Source organism: Mchenga conophoros, linkage group LG23, assembly GCF_057382185.1.
Source record: "Mchenga conophoros isolate Kocher_MC1m ecotype Shallow Benthic linkage group LG23, M_conophoros_male_GT1.1, whole genome shotgun sequence".
Taxonomy (NCBI): domain Eukaryota; kingdom Metazoa; phylum Chordata; class Actinopteri; order Cichliformes; family Cichlidae; genus Mchenga; species Mchenga conophoros.
Window position 1 is genome coordinate 33,792,736 of NC_140547.1, and position 14,041 is coordinate 33,806,776.

The following is a 14,041-nucleotide window of genomic DNA, read 5'->3' on the forward strand; positions in this document are numbered from 1 at the left end:
CAGAAAGCCTAATGACGTCTTTATTCAGCGTCAGCAGTCTGTGTCAAATTAAAAGTCCTCTCAAAACATTTTCGCTGGGGCTTATTTTGCGGTTTGTCATTGACAGTAAAACTCGTTACTTTTCCCATAAAGTTATACAAAATGAAGGAGCGGTGTGAGCTGTAAACGCTAAGTCTTTCAGTATAGCGGGGTGTCCTTGGTGTTTTTGCTTTGTTTATGTGAAAGCGCGGAGCTGCTGTGGGGTGAAGGTAAGCTGCTCCGTTTCTTTTCTCATATAACTGCCAGGTTTTACTTTAATGCTCAACCAGCCAAATATATATATTGTATGAATGTTCTTCGCTACCAAAACAAAAGCTCCCATAAATGTCCTGATATTTAATAATTTAATATTTAATCCGTGCAACAACTAATTATCTAGCTAAAATGTGACAGTTAGCTTAACATGCATATTAATTAATGGACGACAATAGAATAATAATCATCCACTGCTTTTACTGAAATGGCTGCAGTGAATGTAACCTTGAAGTGGGGATGAGTTTGATTGCGAAATATGACATGAGGACGACCTTTAAAAAAGAAAGAAAGAAAGAACTATAAACAAAGACGTTAATAACAGAGCACTCTGTTTTCCAGGATCACCCCCAGCCCTCAGTTTTCCCCAAAGCTAAAACAGCGACTCTCCTGAACGGGGACACTCTTTCCATTTCCATCAGCTGATGCAGCCAGGTAAGCTGCAGCCTGGATGGATGAATGGCCGAGGCTGGATGTAATGCTGCTGCTGGCTGCTTTCTAGTCTAGTGGAGGTGTGGGGTGGTGGGGGGGGAGATTCTCGGTGTGTCTCACATTACATTGCTGCTCTCTCTCCATCGCGATCGGTCTCCTGCAGCCTGCGAGCGGATGAATGCCCGAGTCTGTGGTTTTGCCATCGCCAAAAGGACTCCATGTCTTTCTTGGTAAGAATATCGCTCCGCATGTGGTTTTGCTTGGTTGATGCCCTCTGGTGTAGCTGAATGGGTACCTTGTTACTTGTATAGTCACGAATCAGTTGTCTCAAGCCGGTGCTGGGACATTCTGAGTTCAATCAGTCTAATGTATAGACATTCAGAAATGCATTTGGCATCAGCCGATTTCAAATCAGTTTTTTGTTAGTTTGTGAGTAACACGAGCAGTCAGCCTGTTATTATACATGTAAATCTGAGAAGGTTAGATATTAATACTGGCTACCTGTGCACATCCCTCACATCTAAATGGTGCATCTGATTATGTATGCAGCTCTTCTCTCACTCTTTTGGGACACATAAGCTGCCTCTTTGCTGCCTGTTACCATCACTCTAACTCTCTTTCTCCATTCACCATTTACGATAAAAGCCCCGGTGAGAGTGCCTCCATGGCCTCTACTTCCCCTGTGCTTGCTTCTCTGCCTCATTTCACTCTGACCCTATCCAATCCCCCGTGCTGCCTGGCAGCACATCACCCTACACTTTCCACCCCCCTCCTCCTCCTCCTCTTCCTTTAGAGCATGTCTCACATGTGCTCCTCCTCCCCCTCCTTCACTAGGACTGTTCCTGCATCTCCCACGCTCAGGTCCAGCCCATGGACATAGAGGAGCGCTATGAGGACATCAGCCACCAGTTCCTGGTCAGTAGCCAAGACTCTGTCAGCATGGAGACAGGCGTCACACTGATGCTCTTTCATCGTATTATCATTTGTCACCTGTCTGGAGCTGCTTATTACTTACTCAGTCTTGTTAAAGACAGTTTTAAAAGAGAATGAAATCATTTTAAAGATGACCTATTAATAATAATAATAATAATGGATACTTTATTGATCCCCATGGGGAAATTACTTGTTTTTCTCTGCATTTGACCCATTCACTCAGTGAAGCAGTGGGCAACCCACTAAGCAGGCACCCGGGGAGCAGTGTGTAGGGACGGTACCTTGCTCAGGGGTACCTCAGGGTAGCCGTTAAGTGGATTCGAACCGCCGACCTTCCGATCATGGGGCGACCACTTTACCTACTGAGCTATCCCTGCCCCACTTATTATGACCTATCATTTTTTTCTCTTTGAAGTTTGAAATTAAAATGAAAGATTAGATTAGAAAAATTAGGTCTCAATGTAATTATCGTTGTAGAACATATATATATATATATATTTATATATATATATATATAAAAAACAGGTTGCTTTAGGACTACATTAATATGTTTAGACTGACTAGACCTGCAGAACGGTACAAGTGTGCAGTACAAGTCCCTACACCACATTATACAACACTTCAAATATTTGTATACCAAGCTAGTAATTATGCCAATTATAACAGCCTAAATTTACATATGATTGACTTAAATTTTTATTCAGCATTTACAGCAGTCTGAAGATTTGTGCCTCCTAGACGGCCAAAAATACACTGATAAGTGTGTATGCACTCACCACATTATTAGAAACTTCATTAGACCGTATTTAATGTGGTCATTCATTGGTGAATCAATATGTAGCTTAATAGGTTCCCTTTAATTCTAATAATAATACCTGAGGCTCCAATAAATTAGCATCCTACGATTCCCATGATGCAACTTTTTTTTCTTACATTTTGAATGCTCTGCTATATTATACCCTCAGGTTTTGGGGCGTTACTATGACATCATCAGACTTTACTCCAAAGCTCCTTCCCCCACCCCTTCACCAAAAACATTAAAATTTTCCAGTCTAGATGCTTTCTTCTATATTGAGTACTTTATATTTAATATATACATTATTAGCAACTTAATAATAATTATGAATGTACAGCTAATGTGTGATATCACTTCCTCTTGCTGATGCAGAGTAAATCCTGGGGTGGAGTGTGTATCCCTGAAATCCGTCCAAGACATACACAAGTGTCTCTGTGAAACAGACATCCCCAGAAAGCCTCTGCATCACTAATACTCCCAAGCATCCTCCCCTCACTCCCTCCCCTTTGTTCCTCTCTGTGTTACAGCGCCACCTGCTGGCAGCCACCTCACACAGTGTGGAGCAAAATAGAAACCCAATGTCACTGTGACACTTCATCTCCTTTGAGGTTGTAGCTGGAGAAGATTGTAGGGTTAAGTGGCAGCTGGTGGCTCAACAAATGGAGGAGGACAGGAGGAAATCCTGCCCATTGGTATTATTTTACATTAGCTGCTTGCTTCCAGTTTGTGAACACAACTGGAACAATTTCAGTGCAGTCAGTACAGAAATTAGTGGGAAAATGTTCAGTGAACACATCGGTGCTGTGTTCACGGTAAACATATTTGAGACTCGTCAAATATGTAAATGAATGTTTCCTTCTGCTCTGGGCTCGACTGCATTCCTTTTAAAACCTTACAGATATTTAGTTGTATGCAAAGATGGGATTGCTTGAATCAGGCAATCGTTGCATTTAATTTACATTTAAATGAAATAATTAGGAAAAAGTGAAAATAACAGAATAATGATGATTCTTTTTTGCAGAAGAGATGCTTTCAAATATTACAAAGTAATGAATGTTGTAAATTGTGAAGACTGACTTTGATTTGCTCTATTTTTTCAAAGCAATTGTTGCATTTTTTACTACACAACATGTACTTGATGTCTTTAGCTGTGGTGTTCCAGGATAAACCATTGTTCCGTCCCTGCTGACCTCATACACTTCTGTTGTTATTCAGAGACTTTACACCCTCGGGCCTTATTTATCTTCTCTCGCATAGCTGTTTAGGCATGCTAGTATCAACAAAGGTAGATTTTATTCAGTGCTTAAACTCTGATGTCATCTGAAACAGAACAGACATACTTCCAGGGATTCCTCTCTTTAGTATTTTAGTCTGCTGTTTTTTGTATATTGATGGACTATCACAGTGATTTAAATACCTTAGATATGAAGAGACACTCAAAGTCAGACTCTTCAGGATAAAATGGTTCGGTCAAAAAGCTTTTTAGTCTTTCCATCAGGCTTGTTCCACATTTCAGCACCAACACTGCTTCATAAGCACCAGAGAACAGGATACAGTCTGTGTCGATTACATGTCCGTAAGGTTAATAAGACTCGCAAGTTTATAAAATCTTCAACAAACTAATTTTGTTAGCAACATATACACATTTGTGCTTATAAACACTAATGATTTATTTGGGGAATTTGTGTATTGCATGACTTTTCTTAACCTCTTAAATACATAGTGGCACCTCTGCACTATTTGAAAAGCCATTTGCCAAAAAAAACCTTAGACTTTGCACGAGTTATGACAGAAACAGCATATAGTGTTGAGAGTGAGGAGCCAAATATGAAGACAGTCAGGACTGATGAAGGTCGCAGATGATTTCCTGTACATTTTAATCTGTGTATGCTCTCTCCTGAATCATGTTTGTTTTCTGTTCTGCTGGCCTTGTTTGTGTGTACGTCTCTGCAGAGCTGTGACGGTTCTGAGTACACTCTGCAGGGCCCAGCGGGTGGCGATGACATCACAGGGTTGTCGGCCGAGCCGGCCCACTACCAGCTACTGTCAGAGCTGGGTAAGGACACACATCTAAGCATAAAAATGAGTTAAAGATCTTTAAAAAAATTGCAGTGCAATTCACTTCATGCCAACTCACCGTGTCACAGGACGGGGCTTCAATAATCTGAGCCAGGTGAACATGGCTCGCCACATCCCTACTGGCCAGCTGGTGGCCGTCAAACAGACCAACCTGGACGAGTGCACTGAGGAGGAGCTTCTGCAGCTCATGGTGATTGCAGCCCTACATGCTGTCATGTATTTGAGATATACGCGGTTGTACACGTGTCTTTATCCACTGGATATTTCTATATTAAATCCCAGAATGAGGTACTGCTGTCCCGTCTCTTCCGTCACCCCAACCTGCTGACTTCTCGCCTGGTTTTCAGCTCCTGCTGCCAGCTGTGGGTCCTGACACCGCTCATGGCCTACGGTCAGCCACAACCACACATCCACAGCTTTTTATCCTAATGTAGAAGCTTTCATGGCTTTTTTTATTTTTCCTGTGCTGTGATTTTTATAATTCTAGCACTAGCTCCATAATTAGCTGTTCGACTGGTCTCTTCCCTCTGCTTTGCTGTGCAGGTTCTGCAGATACTTTACTGAGGACATATTTCCCAGATGGAATGAGTGAATCCTTGATAGCGTACCTGCTGTACGGTGTGCTCAAAGCATTGGAATACCTGCACCGGATGGGCTACATTCACCGGTCAGTGGAATGTACAAGACACTATAAAGCTAAACTATAAGACAACATATGTGTTAGAAGGGGAAGAGTATTTGTATCTTTTGTAATGTGTATTTTTTACACCTGTATCTGTCCTCTCAGAGGGGTGAAGGCCAGTCATATCTTGCTGTCAGGGGAGGGGCGTGTTTACCTCTCAGGGCTCCACAGTGTTTACAGTATGATGCGTGAGGGCAAGAGGATGAGGACCGTGTTCGACATGCCCCACCACAGCCCGGCACTGCTGCCCTGGCTCAGCCCTGAACTACTGCGACAGGTCGGTGTCATGCTTCCCCTTCAAAGTGAATTCTGCACATCCCCAGCTCCCCAGATTTTTGCTCTGCCATACCTTGCATGATTCATACTTTAAAATAATTCAATAGTCAGTGAGACTATCTCATGTCTCTATGTTGGTGTTGTTAAACGTTGCATCTGACCAATACGATTGTATGGAGCCTTTGTTTATAGAAAATTCTCTTCTGGAACAAATGATTTCTGGTGTTTTCTTTATTAGTTTATACAATATGATACAAATATTATCAAGTTAGGTTCCTGTTAGCCAAATTTAGGTTATTCATGTAGGTTTGCTAATGATGGCTTTTCAATTCAGTTCAATTTTATTTATACAGTGCCAACTTACAACAACAGTCACCTCAGGGCGCTTTATATTGTAAGGTAGACCCTACAATAATACATAGAGAGAAAAACCGATCATATGACCCCCTATGAGCAAGCACTTTGGCGACAGTGGGAAGGAAAAACTTTTAACAGGAAGAAACCTCCAGCAGAACCAGGCTCAGGGAGGGGCGGGGCCATCTGCCACGAGCGGTTGGGTTTTTAATAGCATTAGCTAACTTCTTGGCTAATCCTAACTGAATAGTCAGACAACATGATTGGTCAGTTAAAATGACCAATGATGATGCAGAAACAACACCAACACAAGGATATCAGATCTTACTAGTGCAGCACTTTGGGAAGACTGTAAACATATGTTTTATTAGCTAAAATTTGCAGATGTTCCCTAGGACAGGTGAGCATGCCACTTCATCAGTGAGTTCCTCGCTTGTTTTCTAAACACCAAGATAGTCCAGTGGTCAAAGTCAAAGTGGCTACATATAAAGTCCCCACAACAATAGCCAAACAAACGTGTATGTGTGTGTAAGAGGGCTCCTCACCCTACACACATGCTCTTTTTTTTAATTCCATCTCCATTTAAGCCGAGTTTTGTTCTATTGGCTGATCAGTAGGATGGTTGAAGGTTCTGTGCTAGATGACAGTATTTAGAGGACCAAATACTGGATCAAAAACATCATCAAAAATTATGTTTGTTTGTTTTTTCTTTCGCTTTTGTTTTGTTTGTTTTTTTAACTAAAATTTAGCCTGTTATACGTCTCCTCTTTGGTGTTGTCCTCAGTAGGACCTGCACGGTTATGGAGTCAAGTCAGACATCTACAGTTTGGGCATTGTGGCCTGTGAGCTAGTCAGCGGCAGGGTGCCTTTCCAGGACATGCCACCCACTCAGGTAATCAGCTATACCCAAACTGCTCTAGAAGAATGTGTAGCTACACATCGTTGTCTATAGTTTGTGTCAGTGTGTGAATCTTGCCACTCAGATGCTGCTTCAGAAGCTGCGCGGTTCCCACTGCTGCCTGCTGGACGTGGCTCCCTTCCCGCTTGGAGAGCTGGGGGGTTTGAAGGTGTCGCGCTCTGGGGTGGACTCCGGCATTGGGGAGAGTGTGGCCACGGGGAGCCTGACGCACAGCACCACTGCTCCTCCCACGGACCGACCTCAAAGCCCCGGACCCAAAAACCACTCTGCCACCCTCCACAACCTGGTCCAGCTGTGTCTGCAGCAGCAGCCTGAGCGCAGGTGATTTCAGTGAATCAGCAGTCAGATGGAATTAAAAAGAAATACAACCACATTCACCTACAGCACAGACACACAGACTTTAATGCTGGTGTTGGTTCTGTTTGTCTTCCAAAGGCCATCAGCATCTGAGCTGCTGACCCACGCCTTCTTCAAGCAGGTGGGTTCCTTCAGTCGGACGTCTTCTTTGAAGGCAAAACTCCAAAAACAGAACAAAGGCAATAAATTTAAAAGAGTAGGCTTTTATTTTGAAAACTTTATGTTTGAGCAGGGACTTTCTGTTCTGTTACAGGTGAAGAGGCACACCAGTGACTCCTTCCTCAGCCTCATGTACCCAGCAGTGCCCCTCGCCAGTCCTGAGGACCCTCCAGTATCCAGCCCCCCCACCCCTTCCTGTCACACTCCAGCGTCAGCCACCGCCGACTCCACTGAGGCCGTTTGGGATTTCTCCTAACTGCAGCATCTACACTTCCATTGACTAGCAAGCCAAACACAAGACAATCAAAGAAAAGCAATGAGGCCAAATTCTACTGTGCTTTTAATTTTTATTATTAACCCAACTCTCTGAGCCTTTTTAAATTGTTTTTGTAGCTTTTTTTTATGCTTTTTGAAGGCGACTTTTTGGGTCACAGAGTGGTGAGGCAATTGTGAAAGTGCTGAAACAAAGAAGCTGCTCTGATTTTATAGTAACGATAATAATGGGCCGTCAGCGAGCGAAAGGAATAAGAAAAAAACAAGTTGCTTGCTAATAATCACGCACTTCCTCTGAGATAAAAGCCCCCCCTGTTAACAGTTGTTCATATGTTTGTGAGCATTTTGTTGTTTTTAAAATGTTATATCCATGTTTGCATTTTTTCTTTCAGGTGGGTGACTCTGGTACAACCAAGAAGTTATTTCTTAATAGTAACCACTTTTTGTAAGATATCATGTTTGTGTTGAATTTTCTTTAAAGTGGACCTATTATGCTCTTTTACAGCTCCATAGAGTTCCACTGCATGATTCACAGTTCAAAGTCTCCCTTATTTGTCTCATCCTGGGCTTTTGTGCTACTCCTCTGTTCATGTTGTGTCTACAATTGACCATTTCCATTCTACTTAAGCCTATTTTGTTCTGACTGGCTGCCCTTTGTTAACTCCTCTGTGTTCACAACCTGGGATGACGGTATTACTTTAACATGATACAAATCCAAGAATAGAAAAAAACAAAATAGGTCCACTTTAAGGCACTGTGTTTTTAGACTGTGAATAGTGAAAGGTACACTACGTGAGATTTAAACATATGTGCATATATATTCATCTGTGTTAGAAATGTTCAAGTTTTCTTCAGTGACAAAGTAAGGCAGTAGAAGTTGCCTTTATACTCATGCAAACAGAAACTGCTGATATCTAATCCGGCAAGCTTTTAACGGTTGTTTTGCCAAAGCGTAAAAAATACTGTACAGCCAAAAAAAGATTAGTCTGCATACCAGTTAGCTTGCCTGCAGCGAGCTAGTTTGTTTCATGGCAACTCTTTATTAAATGTTTTGTTGACACCAAATCTTATTTTTTTATATTCAAAAATTAAACTCTTTGGTTTTACCACAGGTTACATTGTTTAAAGAGCAGAACAACAAAACAACACATCCACAATCAGCTGTGTAAATACATTCCTGCTGTAGGCTTGAACATATATGCACATAGAGTTCCTGTATAGTATCCTTAAAACCTGTCATAAATCGGGAGGGGAAGGGGGGGGGGGGGGGGGGACTGTGCTATGAACAATAGAATACATGAGCAATAGAATATATCTAGTGTTCCATGTAGTAGTTAGAAACCATAGGTAGAAATAGAAAAACAAAGTTTCCTGTCCCAATCATGGAAAGAAGATTTCTACTGTGCTCTATGACCACTTCTCCAATAATGCCTTTCTGTTTTACTGAACCGTGCATTTAGAATACAGTGATCTCTCTGTAACTGTGATTAAGTGTACTGTGTATGAAAACTGTGACTTACAGTACATATCAAATATGGTAGCTGTATGAGCCTTATATATACATGTGTTATAAAATGATACCGAATGTTTTGCCAACTTGTGGTCATAAATCTTTTTGCAGTTTTTGTCTTTTGGTGGTGTGATGGTTCGCACTGTTGCCTCACAGCAACAAGGTCCCAGGTGGGTCAAACCTACCAGCTGCGGCCTTTCTGTGTGGAGTCTGCATGTTCTCCCTGTGCCTGCATGGCTTTCTTTTAGTACTCCAGCTTCTTTCCACAGTCCAAAGACATGCATCTTAGGTTAAGTGGTGATTATAAAATATGTTATGTGTATGTTAGGTAGATAAAGTGCTTTAAGTCATAGAATAAAGCACTGTATGAATGTATGGTGAATGCGACACTCTGAATGTGAGTACGCTGCATTACGTTGTGAGAGACATATTTAATACTAACAAATAAATTTAGATGGTTATTTTTCAAACTTCAAGAAAATTGAGTAGCAAAGTGGTCTGTTATTATATGCAATGCTCTCTCAAAGTTAGGTAGGTACTAGAGGGAACTCCAACAGGTCTCATAGATGTTCTGCTGATCATCTTGGAGGGACGCTTGGCAAGTGTGAGGAGAAAGGACTCCCTTTTAACAGGAAGAGACTCCCAGCAATGCACAAGCTACAGACGTCTGTGAAGGTTCTCAGTCATCCAGGTCATCGTAGTCAAAGGAGCTTGCAAAGAAAAGCGTCTGGACTTCTTTAAGTTACTTGAAGACGTTTCACCTCTCATCCGAGAAGCTTCTTCAGTTCTAAGGTCAAATGGTGGAGAGTCCCAGATATAAACCTAGTGGGAGTATCCCCCCTGCTACAGAAGTAAGAAGCAAACGCAAAGCAGGAGATGAAGCATGGCTGAATATGTTTCCAAACCAACTTCATTCTAAGCCAAAGACTAGAAAATATGGTGAAGCATATCTTCCCTTTGGCTTCACCTGCACACAAGTACCAAGGTAGGTCTCCCCTGCAGAATTGGTTTTCCCTTCATCGGGAGAAGCACTGGGCTGTTCAAATCACGGACAAACAGTATCCCACATTCTTGATTTTTAGTTCACAAACACTTGTTGTAATGACTAACTACTCCTGACATATCAGGCTGATCCTGCCACGATTTGTTCCCTCGCTTCAAATCAGGGACAAACATTATCCCACAGTTGTTTGTTTTTAAACCCATCTTGCACAGAGAGGCATTTTTTGAAAAATGTATTATAGCAATGTTGAATATTATTACACAGGAAAAAAACAACTACGCTTAAAATAATTACACCGTGACGCCTCTGCCTTTCTAAATGGAGGGACAGTAACTGCGTGTGTATATGTAAGTGTGTAAAACCTGCAGATAGTCAGATTAACAGTAACAGTATTTTGTCTCTATCTGCCATTCTGCAATTCATCTCATGTAAACAATAACGTGGCGCACAGCGTGACGTGAAAAAAGGCACATACCTTTGGTGACCAACTCTGTATTCCTCGTCCACGTGGAGTTTTAAAAAAAAATCTCCGTTTTCTGTGATTGGAAACGCCGTTTACGTGTGGACGAAACAGCTGCGTTTTCAAAAATACCCGTGTAGGTGTGGACGTAGCGTAAAAGAGTTAGTAGTTTACTTTCTTACTACCTGTAATTTATTGCAGATTACTTGTATTTGCTTAATTGTTTGCTAAATGTTTAAGTTGTGAAATAAACCGCAATGGAGCAAAATATGGGTGTGTGTGGTTGGAGGATGTGTTTGTGCGTGTGCGTGCGCACGGGGGGGGGGGGGGGGGGCGAACATTTTTATTGTAAAACAAAGGGGGGCCTAGCAAAAAAAGTTTGGGAACCACTGTATTAAGCAAATCTGTCCACAGGATCCATTTTTCCATTCCAACCTCTCCACCACCACGGGCAAGCACAAAGGGCTGTCAAAGGATGTCAAGGCCGAGATTGTAGTTCTCCACAAGGCTGGAATGGGCTACAAGACCATCAGCAAGAAGCTTGGTGGGAAGATGATCAGTGGTCAGACAAAACCAAAATGCTTGGAGGAAGCAAAATGGTGACTATGATTCAAGAAACACCATTCCCACAGTCAAGCACGGAAATGGAAATATTATGCTTTGTGGCTGTTTTTCTTCTAAGGGTACAGTACAGCTTCAATCCATTGAGGGAAAAATGGACGGAGCCATGTACTCTTTAATCTTGGATGAATACCTCCTTCCCTCAGCCAGCATGACAATGACCTAAAACATACCTCCAAGGCCACAAAGGAGTGGCTAAAGAAGCACATTAGGGTCATGGAGTGGCCTCAGGCCTGACCTCAGTCATGCAGAATTTTCTGTGGAGAGAGCCAAAGCTTTAAGTTTATGACAGCCAGGAAACCTAAAGGATTTAGAGAGTTTCTGGAAAGAGGAGTGGGCCAAAATCCCTCATGAGATGTGTCCAAACATGGCGACCAACTACAAGAAACGTCTTAGAGTTGTGCTTGCTAACAAGGATTTCTCCTCCAATAATAACTCATTTTTGCTTGGGTAGCCAATACTTATTTCACTCATTAACCCCCCACGACGCATTTAAGTGACAGAAGGAACATCAATTATTATTGCTATTACTACTATTACTATTATTATTATTATTATTATTATTATTAGTAGTAGTAGTAGTAGTAGTAGTAGTAGCGGCAATATTAATTCTTTCTGCATATGACCATTTCTAGAGGTCTGAAAATTGTAGTTTTTCTCTGCTCCACTGGGCGGCAATAGAATATCAAAACAAACAGACCGTAACCCAACCCCTAGCAACCACGTAGGTCCACATCGACAACGTAAGTGAGTGAAAACTGTCGCAAATACTCTGAATAGTGTCATATACATCAGAAGCATATTTCGTCACTGTTTAACAGCTTCATTTTTAAACGATAAGTAAAAAAAACACACCCTTGCCTTCATGAACGCCTTCGAGTGGCTCGTTTTTGTATTTTCGTGCTAGACGCTGCAGTCTCTTGTTTATCCGGTTCCCCCACCAAATTAAAATCCCCTTTTACGCTTGTTATACTGTACACAGTATATGAAGTACTGAGAAGTAAAGTCTAGTTTAATAAAAGTACAATATTACAATATTCCTTTTTACACTTGCTTTTGCTTTGGACTACATATTAGGCATGTCTTTAGTTCTTATAACTATAGGAACATGTTGTTATTTCGAACCATTACACTTTCCTAAATGGTACTATATGCCTACTATGACAGCAAGATAGACCACAACCCTCCATTTAGGGAGAGTAAAATTGTGGCTCCCTTGAAATAAACATCATATAAACTTAATAAGCTCCTTATAGTGTTATATTTAGCCTTTTATGTGTAATTATTTTAGTTTCATTAAAGTATTCTACTTTATTTATGACATTTTGATTATGAAGGTGTTTACAGTTTTGGCAGCTGTAACACCGGTGTTTTCCAAATTTTGGAGCTAAATAAAATATGTTTATTTTATAGAAATCAGTCGACTCTTATTTTTGAAATAAGTCAAAGCGTTAGTCCACAGGAAGTCGCTGTGCGTCCTTGTTGTCGGACGCTGGACGTAAAACCAACTACCCTGGAAACGGTGTCAGTGACAGTTGGTCTTTTCTTTGCACAGGTGAGCGGTCTGCAAGTTATCGATAGGTCTATTTTTATTTCTGGTGTTTTTATCGGTTTATTACTTTCATGTGAACCCTCTGTAGCCGGGCAGGCATTGGCGGATGAAGCGTTTGTGTCACATGAGGAGGAGGAGAAATGGTGGCTTAAAAAATAGAAAAAGGCTTCTTTTTTTTGACAGACAGCTAGCTTATAGCGAGCTTGGTCAGGTAAGGTTAACTACACAGCAGTGTTTGCCCAGGGTGGCCGAAGAGACTGTACGGAATACGCTAGTTATTCAGCTTATCAGAAGAGCACACAGTAGAAAATAGGCATGTGTATATGTATGTGTTTTGTCGCGTAGTTGACCGCCACAGTACATCTGAGCTCGGAGCCAGCTGGGCTGCTCAAAGTACACAGGGAGTAACGTTACTGAAAGTATTTTGTTGCTTGCGGTCGATAGCCTTGCCATTTGGCTTACAGTGACCAAACATCCGCCTCCATCATATGCAATTGTCTGTGTTGTTATCCTTCATAGCGCAAACGCTGCTGGGAATACCTCCAAGAAGAAGAACCGGGAGGGGAAAAAAAGTGGGAGTCGAGGCCCAGCTGCTCCAGAAATTCCAGCTATTGCACTCCGGGGGCTTCACATTTCTCCTTTGCCATGGAATATATTTTTTAAAAGTCTCCCTCTATCAGGCTGTTGCCTCAACACGTTGCACAGCTTTCCCCACTCTTTTTAAAAGGACTATCACACCTTTGTCAGAGTTGGTAAGTCATGAGCAATGAAGCCGTTTAGCTCATGACGGGGAACCATGAAGCAACCAGGGAAGTGACCTCTGTGGACACCGCAGCCCGAGGGTGCCCCTCACTGGCACCATGGCATCCAACGAGAGACTGTATGAAGTCTGGATGCTCTACTGCACCAAGGTAAGGTTTCTCCTTTTCCACACACACTTCCCCTGTGGAAATGTCATTCGTGTGAAGTAATGGACCGAGTGAGGGCATTTCCTCCCTGGCAATTGCCAGGGGGGGGGGGGGGGGGGGGGGTTATTCACTCATGCTATTTATGTTTTTTGAAGTCTAGCAACAGATTAAGCCCATTTGCTCTGACAGGCTGTGGTTATGAGAAAGTACAGCCTGTGCTGACAGACAGGTTGAAGGCAAAGACAATTAGTGCATTGCGGTAAAAGGCAGACTAATGAAATTGCTTGTAGATCCTGAAGGAATTATTGCAGCGAGACACATTATGTTTATAAATGAATAATTAATTCACTGAGGACAAATTTTGTCATAACGTCAGGTGGATGTGGTTTCTAATGAATGTTAAATTCAACCCCAGCGAGGATGCATTCTTAAATGT

The 14,041-nt window shown here is 41.9% G+C and overlaps 2 protein-coding genes across 7 annotated transcripts in view; both read left to right on the forward strand.

Annotated features, from left to right (window-relative positions):
* Positions 1 to 8,798, forward strand: stradb (STE20 related adaptor beta). 3 transcript variants are annotated; one of them, XM_085263687.1, is made up of 13 exons: positions 2 to 248; positions 634 to 726; positions 887 to 953; positions 1,558 to 1,638; positions 4,406 to 4,508; positions 4,600 to 4,721; positions 4,814 to 4,922; positions 5,075 to 5,198; positions 5,319 to 5,490; positions 6,631 to 6,735; positions 6,827 to 7,083; positions 7,198 to 7,240; positions 7,373 to 8,798. In XM_085263687.1, the coding sequence occupies exons 3-13, from the start codon at positions 942 to 944 to the stop codon at positions 7,532 to 7,534; spliced, it is 1,290 nt and encodes a 429-aa protein (XP_085119813.1). In that variant the 5' UTR covers positions 2 to 248; positions 634 to 726; positions 887 to 941; the 3' UTR covers positions 7,535 to 8,798. The 3 variants fall into 3 exon arrangements, with proteins under 3 accessions (XP_085119815.1, XP_085119813.1, XP_085119814.1); XM_085263689.1 differs by lacking the exon at positions 1,558 to 1,638 and having other exon boundaries at positions 1 to 248; XM_085263688.1 differs by having other exon boundaries at positions 634 to 953.
* Positions 8,799 to 12,619: 3,821 nt separating this feature from the next.
* nbeal1 (neurobeachin-like 1) overlaps positions 12,620 to 14,041 on the forward strand; it is a 61,147-nt gene continuing 59,725 nt past the window's right edge. For all 4 annotated transcript variants that reach the window (XM_085264677.1, XM_085264678.1, XM_085264679.1 and 1 more), the window contains exons 1-2: positions 12,620 to 12,700; positions 13,217 to 13,608. In XM_085264677.1, the coding sequence (XP_085120803.1) occupies positions 13,558 to 13,608 (51 nt within the window). In that variant the 5' untranslated portion in view covers positions 12,620 to 12,700; positions 13,217 to 13,557. The remainder of the gene's footprint in view (positions 12,701 to 13,216; positions 13,609 to 14,041) is intronic.